Raw genomic sequence first — 13267 nt, 5'->3', positions numbered from 1 at the left:
AAACCAAACTCACTCACTCACTCACGGGTATCTTCCGCAAAGATAGACATCGAGTCATACAGAAAGGCGGAAGACCTGAAGTAACACGTGGCCTGATTAGGCCACACTGGAAATCCTGTACGACACACGTCAGAAGTATAACATATTGATTGAAAATATCTCCCAAACCAAATTATCTACTGGGGTAAAGATGTTAGTGTCCAATGTTTTCCTTACACAAAGACTTCACTCAAATGACCACTAGCCACCGTAAATTCCCTCAAGCAATGTGCGCATAACCATGAATTTGCTTGATGCTCAGTCACCATGCATGTCGTTTAATGCAAGCAAACTTTAAAACTGATTTTACCCAAAATTGAAAACGTTATCAAAACGTTACTAGGCTGATGACAGTCGCCGTGCAAACTTAATGTCCAAACCACAACCTAGACACCCGTGTCATTTCGCTATCGACTAACCATATTTTGTTTGTTAAGTTCTATCAAACATGGGTGTGTATTTTCTTTTGACCGCTAGCTTATTACGTCAGGCTCGCTGACTTGGTTGATGCATGTCATCGATCCCAATTGCGTAGATCGATGTTCATGAGGTATATCACTGGATTGTCTGGTCCAGACTCGATTATTTACAGACCGCCGTGATATAGCTGGAATATTGCTGAGTGCGGCGTAAAACAACAAACCAAACCAAAACAAATAACCTACATGTAGTGGAATTGTAGTGCAGTACTATCGCAAAGCATTTGTAACTGTCTCAATACTATTGCAATAGAACAAGCTGTCCTCGAAAGTCTCCTATCCATTCGTCCTGCTGCTGAGGACAGTCAGGTTAGGAGTGACCATGGCAATGGTATCCTACATTGACAGGTAACAATGCACTTTGACGCTGAGTAATCCCTGATTACCTCAATCGATGACCAATCAATAGATCAGTTCATATTTCCTGATCACTTACTTGCCAGGAGCAGATATTAACGTGAAATGGGTTCAAGGTGTAGACTTAATATTGTTGGTTCGTAGAGGTGAAGCATTGATAATTGATTTAAGCGACGTCTTTTTTCGGAAGCATTGTGAAACATTATCTGGAATATCAGCAACTTTTTATATTGTTCAAGACTGTGCCACTTATTTAGTATCTGATTCCGCATAACACAAGACTTGTGTTCATGTTGCAGTCATCAAATCTATTACAGAGGTGTGGCTGTGCGTGCATGTGTGCGTGCGTGTGACCACACAATCTGTTGATTGATATGAAGAACGATCCACGCGGTCGGGGTACGATGCAAGATTATTACACTTATATACCGACGTGCAATGACGTGTGTGTGTGTGTGTGTGTGGGGGGGGGGGGGGGGGGGGGGGTTGTTGATACCATGCCTCTGTTTAACATGAATACCCCACTCAGACAGACACAGTTTACTGACTCCGAGCAAACCGGTCCTAGTTTTAGCCAGGCAGGGTATCAACTAGTACAAACGTTTACCGTCTTTGGGTATGACGCGGGCCGGAATCAAACCCCCGACCTTCCGCTCTCCCGACAGACTCACTACCACTAGACCACGGAGGCGGTCCAATTGATAATGAAGGCGGCATAATTATATTGGTGGAAATGTTTAATACACCCTGTCGTTTCTGTGCTCTGTGGCAATGTCTGAAATAACCGATTCGAGGTGGAAGAGAAATGAAGCCAAATTGTTTTAGAAAGCTGACATCTGATTGGCTCGTCAGATCTTAACGCATATCGTGTCAGAGTAAAAGATCAGATTTTAATAAGATTTTGATACTCCTGTGCGATACCCCTCATTTTATCATCTAATCATCAGTGTCGAGGCTTCTAAATTCTCGGCAGCAGCGTGCGAAACGCACAGGGCAGTGGAACCGACGCTTCCTTCTTGGAGCGTTTGTCAGATCTTGACGCAGGATAGAGTTACATCGGAGTACGATATCTGATTATAATGAGACTCCAACCTACCGTGTGTCATCGTACCTCGACGGTTCTCCTAAATACTCATACTATTAGCCACTAGTTTGCCTGGTCTAAACTCGATTATTTACCAATATTGCCGTGATATAGTTTAAATAGTTGCTCAATTTTATAAAAAAAACAATAATGTTCTATAAACAAAATCGGTTATGACATACATTTGCACGACATATTCTATGATTATTAATGAAAAATGGAAAAGATCATTTGGCTCTAATGTTGTTTACAATGACGAGACTCAGTATTACCCAACCAAGCAACATTTGTTCAGAGTCCACAGATCCCCTGTTTACTGTAAATCATGAAATTAATGCGTCTCCAAAAGAATGCGACTGCTGGCCCCTAGCCAAAAATGCGACTCAATATGAATGCGACACCCCGAATTTTGAATCTTTATAATAATACATACATATGTTTATGTTTACGCCTAATGGCGTGGCCTGTCCACAACATATTTATCACTAGATAGTGTAGGTCAGACTCGACGCTTTACAGATCGCTGTCATATAGCTGGCGCTAAACAACAAACAAAAACCCAAGCATTTTAACCACAAATGCGTATATCACATGACGAAGGTGAAAAAGGATTAATTTTAAACTATTGTCACAATCTAAACAGATTCATATGTTTTTTAACAGATCTCAGTGAGACCAACCTTTCTGCTGCAAGTTCTCGACACCACTTCCGGGAGCCCAGCAAGGTCACTTCCGGTCACTCTTTACGAGCAGACGACAAAGAAGGGTTGGGAGGTAGCGGAAGAAGGGTGAAACGTTTACTCCATCGCTTCGTAATAGTTTCTGCAGCTGAACACGCTCAACTTCCATTGAAACTAACCCCCTCCTCTCAAGCATCAGTGGATTTATATATAAAGAAAATGTCTTCTGTCAGGTTTACAGGAGAATTCTCACCTCAATATTGTTTACAGTGCTCTAATGTTGTTTACAATGACGAAACTCATTATTACCCAACCAACATTTGTTCAGAAACCATGGGGAGTCCACAGATATCCTGATTACTAGTATATAATGATTAGGTGATCTTGTAAGTACCAGGGGCACGAACGCAGTTCTCAAAATAAAATCATACAACATGGGTTGAATGTTATTTTTTCTATTCAGAACCAGAAAGATAAACATACTCACCACCTTAGCATGATAAGCAATCATCGTTACCGTTATCTTAAATCTAACAATATATATGACATGGCAAGGTGATTTGTTCAGTTAAAGTAATTGCTCCCTGACAAAGGCTTTATTGGGCAAGAGCAAGGCTTGAGCAAACCTGGGTCTATATCCTTGTCCGTCAGAGCATGCCGACTGCAGATTATAAGAACATTTAGCGGTTGAAACATACACTTGAACACGAAACTCTGAACAGAAAATCAACTTGACATTATTCATATTTTTGGCCCATGGGAGGACGGGGGTTGGCATATTTTACACACTGATGTTTTTTAATCAACAAATGTTCACAAGGAAATTGTTGCTTAATCCCACCACCCATTGGCCAACATCTACATTCACATAACAGTGCATTTGCTGCGAAACCGACTTTTGAATCTATATAATTTACATACAGTAAACTATGGTTATAACGAACACGCTTATAACGAACTGACGGATTTAACGAACTTACTTTTTTGGTCCCGACTATTTGCTGTAGTTATGCTGAATATATGCTTATAACGAACTACGGTTATAACGAACTAAAATTAGTAGTCCCTTTGAGTTCGTTATAACCATACTGTACATATGTTTAGATTTATATATAATTTTTCATATATTCATAATATAATATTTTTTTAATTTGAAATTTGGACTTGTCTCCAGTGAATTCTGAAAAAGTGTCATGTTTGACATGGGACAAATTTAGTACATGCACCCACACCACACACCCTCCACCGAACCTGTTTTCTAGCGTATTTATAAGTTCACAGCCAGCTGTTTGTATTTGTGCATGAAGTATGCTACCGACGAGCACTTAAACAAGTACAGAAAGTCCGGACCAATAGACCTTATATTAATAAATCACCCGCAGCATTCCGAGTCCAGACCGTATCACGAAAACGACCCTGTCGCGAGACCGACCTATTAAAGAAACCCTATATTTGAGAATGTCAAATATTTGAACATGTTAATTGACATTGTTAGCGAAGGGCCTTACGTAAACTCCGCCACGCCGTCCCACAACGTGGTGTTTACATCGGCGCTGCCTCGCCTTTATCAACATCGATAGCTATTGAATGGTCCATATCAAACAGTTATCGCATTAGTCACTGCCGGTATTATGGCTCTTGGAGCAGGTGAGATAAAAATCGAACTTGCTGAGAGCTACTTGTGTAGGTCGTAATAAACACTTTGCACGAGAGGACGTCGTGATTTACTGATTTGGGGATAATTCGGTGAGAAAATGAGCGTTTGTTGTTCTGACGCCGCTGTTCAGGTGGAACCGGTTTCCGACAGCAAGTCAGGAGGGAAAATGAAGACATTCACTTCGCATGTGAGTATGTCAGTTACAAGTTAGTGTCTCTCTGTTATAAAGACATATCTACAATGCATAGTATGTGGTAGACATAGAGATTCTCATGATCACCCGAGTGTCTTTTGATATCAAATATATCAACACTCGTTGATAAAAGTGGAAAAACTCTGAGGCTTGAGATTTTTCACTTTTATCAACGAGTGTTGATATATTTGATATCAAAAGACACGAGGGTGAGATTTTATTTATCATCCAACATCATTCTTCCAACTTTTTATAGTTTGTATACAGTAATAAGCAGTGTCTTAAGTGTAAAAAGTACTGCTAACAGCTTCAGTAGCAGAGACATTAGTGTTGTCATTTGATTGTGACGTCATGTATCAATGACGTCACAATGGTCTGCAAAGCATTGTGATGCATATTTCATTGCAGCGATATCTACAATGTAGATATCGTTTGATCTCACCCAAGCGATATCTCCTGTGGGAGCCAGTTTTGGAGGATAAATTTCCTTAAACACACAACACCGTTGAAATATTGAAACTTCTGTCCGGTTGATGTACACGGGAATAACCATGGTATTACCCATCAGACCCTGTATATCCGGATTGTCAATCGGATTTGGTCGTGCTATACAATCGGAGCATCATTGGTTAACCTTACCAACAGTAGTTTGATGGTAAATCGACAATAGCCAGGCCATGCATTACAAATACAAGATGTATAACGTTTTTAAAAGCACGGGTGGTGAGTGGGTGATTGAATGAATGAGTGAAGGAGGGAGTGTGCTGCTTTTATCATCCAACATCATTCTTCCATCTTTTTCAGTTTGTAGACAATAATAAGCAGTGTCTCAAGTGTAAAAAGTACTGTTAACAGCTTCAGTAGCAGAGCCATTAGTGTTGTCATTTGATTGTGACGTCATGGTAACAATGACGTCACAATGGTCTGCAAAGCATTGTGATGCAATTTCATTGCAGCGATATCTACATTGTAGATATCGTTTGATCTCACCCAAGCGATATCTCCTGTGGGAGCCAGTTTTGGATGATAAATAGAGAATCTCAGCTTCGTGTCTTTTGATATCAAATATATCAACACAAGTTGATAAAAGTGGGAAAACTCCCAGGCTTGCTGAGGATTTTTTCCACTTTTCTCAATGAGTGTTGATATATTTGATATCAAAAGACACGAGGGTGAGATTTTATTTATCATCCAACATCATTCTTCCATCTTTTTCAGTTTGTACACAGTAATAAGCAGTGTCTTAAGTGTAAAAAGTACTGTTAACAGCTTCAGTTGCAGAGCAATTAGTGATGTCATTTGATTGTGAAGTCATGGTGACCAATGACATCACAATGGTCTGCAAAGCATTGTGATGACATTTCATTGCAGCGATCTCTGCAATGTAGATATCGTTTGATCTCACCCAAGCGATATCTCCTGTGGGAGCCAGTTTTGGAGGATAAATTTCCTTAAACACACAATACCGTTGAAATATTGAAATTTCTGTCCGGTTGATGTACACGGGAATAACCGTGGTATTACCCATCAGACCCTGTATATCCGGATTGTCATTCGGATTTGGTCGTGCTATACAATCGGAGCATCATTGGTTAACCTTACCAACAGTAGTTTGATGGTAAATCGACAATAGCCAGGCCATGCATTACAAATACCCGATGTGTAACGTTTTTAAAAGCATGGGAGGTGAGTGGGTGATTGAAAGAGTGAGTGAAGGAGGGAGTGTGCTGCTTTCAGTAGTAACACGGCGGAGTACCGCAGTAAAAGGGTTTACACATAGTACTCATGCAGGCTCCAACTTGGATCTTCAGGTCTTTTACGCTGATCGGAAGTGACGATCAAATGGACCAAGTGGTCAGGCTTGATGGCTTGGTTGATAGCGCGCCCTTGTACCTAAAGGCGTGGACTGTTCACACACTATCTATCACTAGATAGTGTAGGTCAGACTCGATCCTTTACAGGTCGCCGTCATATAGCTGGCGCTAAACAACAAACAAATACCCAAACATTTTAACCACAAATACGTATATCATATGACGAAGGTGAAATAGGATTTACACTATTGTCACAATCTAAACAGATTCATATGTTTTTTAACAGATCTCAGTGAGACCAACCTTTCTGCTGCAAGTTCTTGACACCACTTCCGGGAGCCCAGGAAGGTCACTTCCGGTCACTCTTTACGAGCAGACGACAAAGAAGGGATGGGAGGTAGCGGAAGAAGGGTGAAACGTTTACTCCGTCGCTTCGTAATAGTTTCTGCAGCTGAACGTGTTGATCTGGAATGTGTTTTTATTTCCATCTAAACTAACCCTGTGTGGGATCATGGTTAGAAAAAACTTTTAAGATTTGATTGTTTGTTGTTTAACGCCGCACTTAGGAATATTCCAGCTACATGAGCATCGATCTAGGCAATTGCGAAACGATGACATGCATCAACCAAGTCACCGAGTCTGACCACCCTATCCCGTTAGTCGCCTCTCACGACAAGCATAGTCGCCTTTTACGGCAAGAATGGGTTACTGAAGACCTATTCTGCCCCGGATCTTCACGGGTCTGCTTGTAAGAAGCAACTGAATGGATGGGTTGCATCGTACACCCACGGCGTGGGAAGATGGCCATTATATCAACCACTAGTTCGTCTGCGTCGACTTATACAGGTTGTCGTGATATAGCTGTAATATTACTGACTGTGAACGGACAATCAAGCACTTCTACTACATGTAACATCCGTGGAAATCGGCCCAAACATGCGTCACTGTATAAACTGTAACGTGTTTGCTCAATTTGTTTCAATCGGATCTTAATGCTCGCCACCCCTACCTTGTTTCAGGTTTAGCCAATATTAAAAATATGTGTATGGTGCCATGTGTATAGTTTTTAATTTCTTTGAGGCCAATATTGTAATTAGTCAACTGCAATCGGGTTTTACATACGGTGATTCGACAGGGTTCTACCAAGGAGTTTATATCAATTAATTGCCAAAGCTTTAGATCAAGGTGAGGAGGTTGGAATGTGTTTTGTGACATAAGTAAGGAATTTGATCAGGTATGACATAAACTGCCGGGCTAAAGAAAGTGTACACCCATGATGGTGGATGAACATGAAACAAACAAGATTTGGTTTTTCGATGATGAAGTATTTGATGCGGGTATCATAGTTGTATTTGGTCCATAAGGATGAAGTGTTTCGGCAACTGTTTTCAGCCTACGGTATAATAACGTTTTTATCTTTTGGTCAAATCCAATTTTCAAGTTGAAACTTCTTTTCCACGGCAGTTGATAAGACTGAGTCTGAGTATGGTTTTACGCCGCTTTTAGCAATATTCCAGCAATATCACGGCGGGGGACACCAGAAATGGGCTTCACACATTGTACCCATGTCGGGAATCGAACCCGGGTCTTCGGCGTGGCGAGCGAACGCTTTAACCACTAGGCTACCCGACCGCCCCAGTTGATAAGAACGTCATTGATGCACACAGCATATGAGAAAATTGCAGCATCAAGCGTAACTCAATGATAACGAGACTGCTGAAGATGAAGGGATCACGGCTTATACTGATGAAGTGTACTTCCTGTCCCCAGATGTACCCTGGATGATGGACAAATGAAGCTGCTGAAGGGTCGGAGCTTGACCCCGGGGGGTCGCTACAAACTTCATCTCGACACCGGAAGCTATTTCTCACAGAAAGGGGGACAACCAATTTGTCCTTTCATTGAGGTAAGTTCAGATCATCCTGGATCCTGCAATAAGTAGCCCACGTACCACTGGTGTCCAATGTATGCTGTTTGCCCGAGACGAATGTGACGTACTAGTTAAAGGTAGGAATCTTGCTCTACCAGCAGCAAGCATCGGACGAAAGAATTCCTTTTCAGGACCTGCCCTCTTCCCGAGGCAAGGTAGTTAACTGACTACAAGTCCAGTTTTAACTCCCTTGCCTCGGGAAGATTGCACCCGTCAGAAGGACAACATTATGATTGAATGCATCATGCGAAAGAAATATTCTTTTAGGTCGTGGTTCGTTCCACAAAACCTACACCCAAGCCTTTCGTAAAATGAGGGTTTGATGACTGCCTGTAACACAGAAGACTATCTTAAATACTCGGATGCGTCGAATTACCGATTGTCTCGAACTCATTTGGGAGACCCGAGTATCCAAATTAGCATAAACTTACCCTGATGTCTCGAACCCCAGATAATGCCATGATGTAACTGAAATACCGTTCAAAACAGCGTTAACCGAAACCCGCACACGATGATGTACGATACTTGCTACATTCGCACAGATGTGGACCCGTGAAGATCCGAGTTAGCGTAGGTCTTCAGCTTCAGCAACCAATGCTTGCTGTAAGAGGCGACTATGCTTATCCTAAGAAGCGACTAATGGGATCGGGTGGTCAGACTCGCTGACAGCTGCGTAGATCGATATCTGATATTAATCACTGGATTGTCTGGTCTAGACTCGATTTTTGTACAGACCACCGTCATATAGCTGGAATATTGCTGAGTGCAGCGTTCAACAACAAAACAAACAACAAATCACACAGATGTGACTTCAGAGAGATCCATAATTTCGATCAAAGCTTTATATACTGCTTCCTCACTACGAGTTGGGTTGAACGTTGTTTTGAACACTCAGTATTTCAAGTTTATCTCCGCCAACTGAGACACGTGGTCAAATGGTAATGCATTTCGTTTTGGATGCCAGCATGGGCAGTATCATACTGTGTGAGTTCCGCCATTGCGTTGGGATGGGTTTAAGACTCCTGAGAACAGTATTTCCTTGATATCAGAGCGTGTTACCTTAATGTAAGAGGATATCCTAAAACGTTCGCCCGTCACGCCGTAACCCGGGTTCGAATCCCGACATGGGTACGTACAATGAAGGCCATTTCTGGTGTCGCCCGCCGTGATATTGCTGGAGTATTGCTAAAAGCGGCGTAAAAACCATACTCACTCACTCACCACCATGGTCCGTGGTAGAATAGGTCTTCAGCAACTCATGCCTGCTGTAAAAGGCGACCATGCTTATCCTAAGAGGCGACAAACGGATTTCAGCTACATGACGGCGGCCTGTAGTCTGGACCAGAAAATCCAGTGATTGACATCGTGAGCATCGATCCAGGCAATTGGGATAAGGTGACGGATGAAAGAAAGTTTGTGTGATGTTTCGTAACGGTGATGAAAAGAAGCTTTGTCACCGAGATCCTAAGACCAAAGCTGAATTATTTAATTTACCAATCTCATACCCCTAATAAGTTTCGGACCCCCTTCAGCTGGGAAGATTATAGCCCCAGTATTCGAAGGGATTGTTATTGGAGGATTATCTGCTCCGAAAACTAGAATGAAATAAAGCAATACTCAAGCGAAAGGGCCGTAGACACAAAAGGTTCTACTACTTCACGACAATGCTCCAGTTCACAAGTCCAGATCTACAGAGGCTAACATACATGTATGAGGGAATATGGCTTTAGTTAGACAATCCCTCCTACAGCCCAGACCTTGCCCCAAGTGAGTGAGTGAGTGAGTCAATGTGCATTTTGAAAGTACAAATATTACCTTCTTGACTTTTTGTAAGAATAATATTTTCTCTTATCTAATTAGTGAGTGAGTGAGTATGGTTTTACGCCGCTTTTAGCAATAGCCAGCAATATCACAGGGGGGGGGGACACCAGAAATGGGCTTCACACATTGTACCCATGTCGGGAATCGAACCCGGGTCTTCGGCGTGACGAGCTAACGCTTTAACCACTAGGCTACCCGACCGCCCCTATTGCAATCGGTAATTGCATTGAAGCAAGTTCAAGAATAAATCAGCACTACTAGTTTCAAAGTTTAACATGTAGACGTAAATACCTGCTTCTTGGCATTGGTGTATGATTCTCAGAAAAACACATGAATGTTTTTAAGCTTACAAATTACATCATACATCATTTATAGACTGTCATGATTCTTTCATTCACAGCTGGGCCTACAGACTCCACCCGACTGCCAGAACCTTCATGTGTCCGTCCATATTGGTCTCCATGGTTACACCACGTATATCGGAACGTAGTCAAATACAGGGATGTGGCAGCTGATGTATATACCTACCCATAATGTAGATGTCGATATACCCTTGTAAATTCTCACTGCCAAATGTACACGCAAAGGGTTGCGTGGTATGAAACTTAACGTATCTCAGAAATTGTCCTCGGAAGCTGATTTTGTACTAAATGTTTTTTTAATAAATCAAATGTGTCAAATGAAATTATTTTGTGAGAAAATGTGGTTTAAGCATCTCAACATTCAGCCACTATCACAGCACGGTACATCAGAAAAAACACTTAGGCTAACCCACCGCCGGGAGCACGGGTGGTCCAGTCGTCTAAGGCGCCGCGATTCGCTGTGCAGAGTTGCGTCCCTTGGACACGCCAGAAACCTATGATTGTGGGTTCGTATCCCGGTTCGCCCCAATTATGTTTCTAGGTTTGTCAGCACCATACCCGTGCTCGTGGGTTTCACCGAAGTGGTAAACGTCTGAGACCTGCATCACTTCGGGCTTTCCTTCCACATTAAGCTGACATGCTGTGATATAACTGGAATAATGTTAAAAAGCGGTGTTAAATCCAACTCACTCACTCACTCACTAACCCACCCCCTTGTTTGAATTGACGCCTTCTGCTAAAAGACACCATGCGAGACAATGATGCTCAGTATGATGTCTCAATAAGTCGTGAGCTGACAGTCAGCGGGTGAACGTTGTTTCATAGAATAAATAACGTGTTTTGAAGCAATGACGGAAAATATGTCCTGCCTCTAACAGTAATCCCAGGCACATCCTGAATATTAAATGATGGATCCCTTATACCTTATTTCAGTTACATCACAGTATATACGCAATCTTGTTACAGTTGTGTAGCGAGAGTGTCCACAAAGATCTGATTTTATTGAACGCTACAGTTCATACAGTGACGCATATTTTGGACGATTTCCACAGCTGTTACATACAGTAGAGACCCCTGAAGATCCATGGTAGAATAGGTCATCAGCAACTCGTGCTTGCTGTAAAAGGCGGCTATGCTTGTCCTAAATGGCTACTAACGGATTCCTGCTATATGACAGCGGTCTGTACATATTCGAGTCTGGACCAGAAAACCCAGTGATTGGCATCATGAGCATCGATCCAGGCAATTGGGATGACATGCATCAATCAAGTCATCGAGCCTGACCACCCGATCCCCTTAGTCGCCTCTTAAAACAAGCATAGTCGCCTTTTACAGCAAGCATGGACTGCTGAAGACCTATTCTACCCAGGATCTTCACAGTAGGAAGCAAAATGTGCCTTACATAGATTAATGGGGACCAATTTTAACCTGTGTTCTCCAAGAGGAAGAGTTTGATTATTCAAACATTCTTACAAGTCGTCAGTTAATTTCAAACACATTTTTATTCATACAGAATATAAGAAAACATGAAAAGAATATAATTAAATACTGGTAAACGTGTACAGATGAACTCTGTGATGCCACTCGGGAAATTTCATTTTTCAAACAATGACATATAATAATCTATTCATATCATCAAACTCTCAAGCTAAAACAGAATATGATGTCTGACAGTTCAGAATAAGCAACAATGTGTTAGGCACTTCACTGCTTACCAAACCTGAACATTTGCATAAACATCCCCAAAATAGCATTGTACTTGGGAATATAATCCCTTCGTGTTAAGTATATCATTCAAAACAAATTGTTTGCAACATGTAACAGAAACAATAACTTCATAAAACGAACACCAAACACACTTCCATGATAATGATTGGTTGGTTGGTTGGTTGGTTGTTTTACCCCGCACACAATATTGAATGAAATATTCCAGCTATATGACGGCGGTCTGTACATAAACGAGTCTGGACCAGGCAATCCAGTGATTGATATCATGAACACCGATCATAGCAATTGGGATCAATGACATGCTTCAACCAAGTCAGCGAGCCTGACCACCCGACCACCCGATCCCGTTAGTCGCCTCTTACCTGTGATAATGAAATGTCATGTTTTCAATGTGAAATGCGTCTGTGTCTAAACCAAATAAATCAAACTATTTGTTTGGACCACAGGACTTCGATAAAGGATTTGACAGCATATTTCTTACATCTATAGCCTATAAAACTCAACAAATATATATTCATGTAGTCAACAGGACCCAGTGAAACAGTATTATCCCTCAGAATAATTGCCAGAGAAGTGTCAAACATCAGTTCGAAACAATACAAGCCATAATACAGCAAAATAATAAAATTGGTCTGGTCTTATTTGTAAAATAAATTAAATGAATTTATATCATACTTGTTTCCTTCTCTGTGAAGAGACTAAACAAAAAAGATCTTGACATGTTAAAAGACTCCTTACCATGCGAACAGAACATAACAGAACAAAACGTTCACTCAGGAGACCACCATTGGTTTATATGATTATGTTTAAAAATGGTAAAGCATACATCCTGACAGTCCTTAAAAGTTTAAATTGCAAAAACGGACAACTTTTCATCACTCATCTAATTTGGAAAAAAGCAGAGTCACACATCTGATAGATACAAACAATGGATAACAAAGAAAACTTTCGGCAAGGCTAAACAATTCCTCCCGAACTGGTGTGACTCTTTGAATCCTGTCTGTCAGTCATTGTTATTGCCAATAGAAAAATAGTTGTCAATTTTCCTCTATAAGCATATTGAGAATCTCACCCGAGTGTCCTTGGATATCAAATAAATCAATAAGTGATGATTTTATTTATC

General features: G+C 41.3%; 1 protein-coding gene across 1 annotated transcript; it reads left to right on the top strand.

The window, feature by feature from the left end:
- The first annotated feature begins 4245 nt into the window (after nucleotides 1–4245).
- On the top strand, nucleotides 4246–10739 carry LOC124139679 (5-hydroxyisourate hydrolase-like). Its single transcript, XM_046506941.2, has 4 exons — nucleotides 4246–4483; nucleotides 6590–6714; nucleotides 8074–8209; nucleotides 10455–10739. The coding sequence occupies exons 1-4, from the start codon at nucleotides 4394–4396 to the stop codon at nucleotides 10542–10544; spliced, it is 441 nt and encodes a 146-aa protein (XP_046362897.1). The 5' UTR covers nucleotides 4246–4393; the 3' UTR covers nucleotides 10545–10739.
- Nucleotides 10740–13267: the final 2528 nt, after the last annotated feature.

Source organism: Haliotis rufescens, unplaced genomic scaffold (genome assembly GCF_023055435.1).
Source record: "Haliotis rufescens isolate VD_foot unplaced genomic scaffold, xgHalRufe1.0.p SCAF_7, whole genome shotgun sequence".
In the NCBI taxonomy this organism is placed as follows: Eukaryota; Metazoa; Mollusca; class Gastropoda; order Lepetellida; family Haliotidae; genus Haliotis; species Haliotis rufescens.
This window is presented reverse-complemented; position numbering and strand designations above follow the sequence as displayed.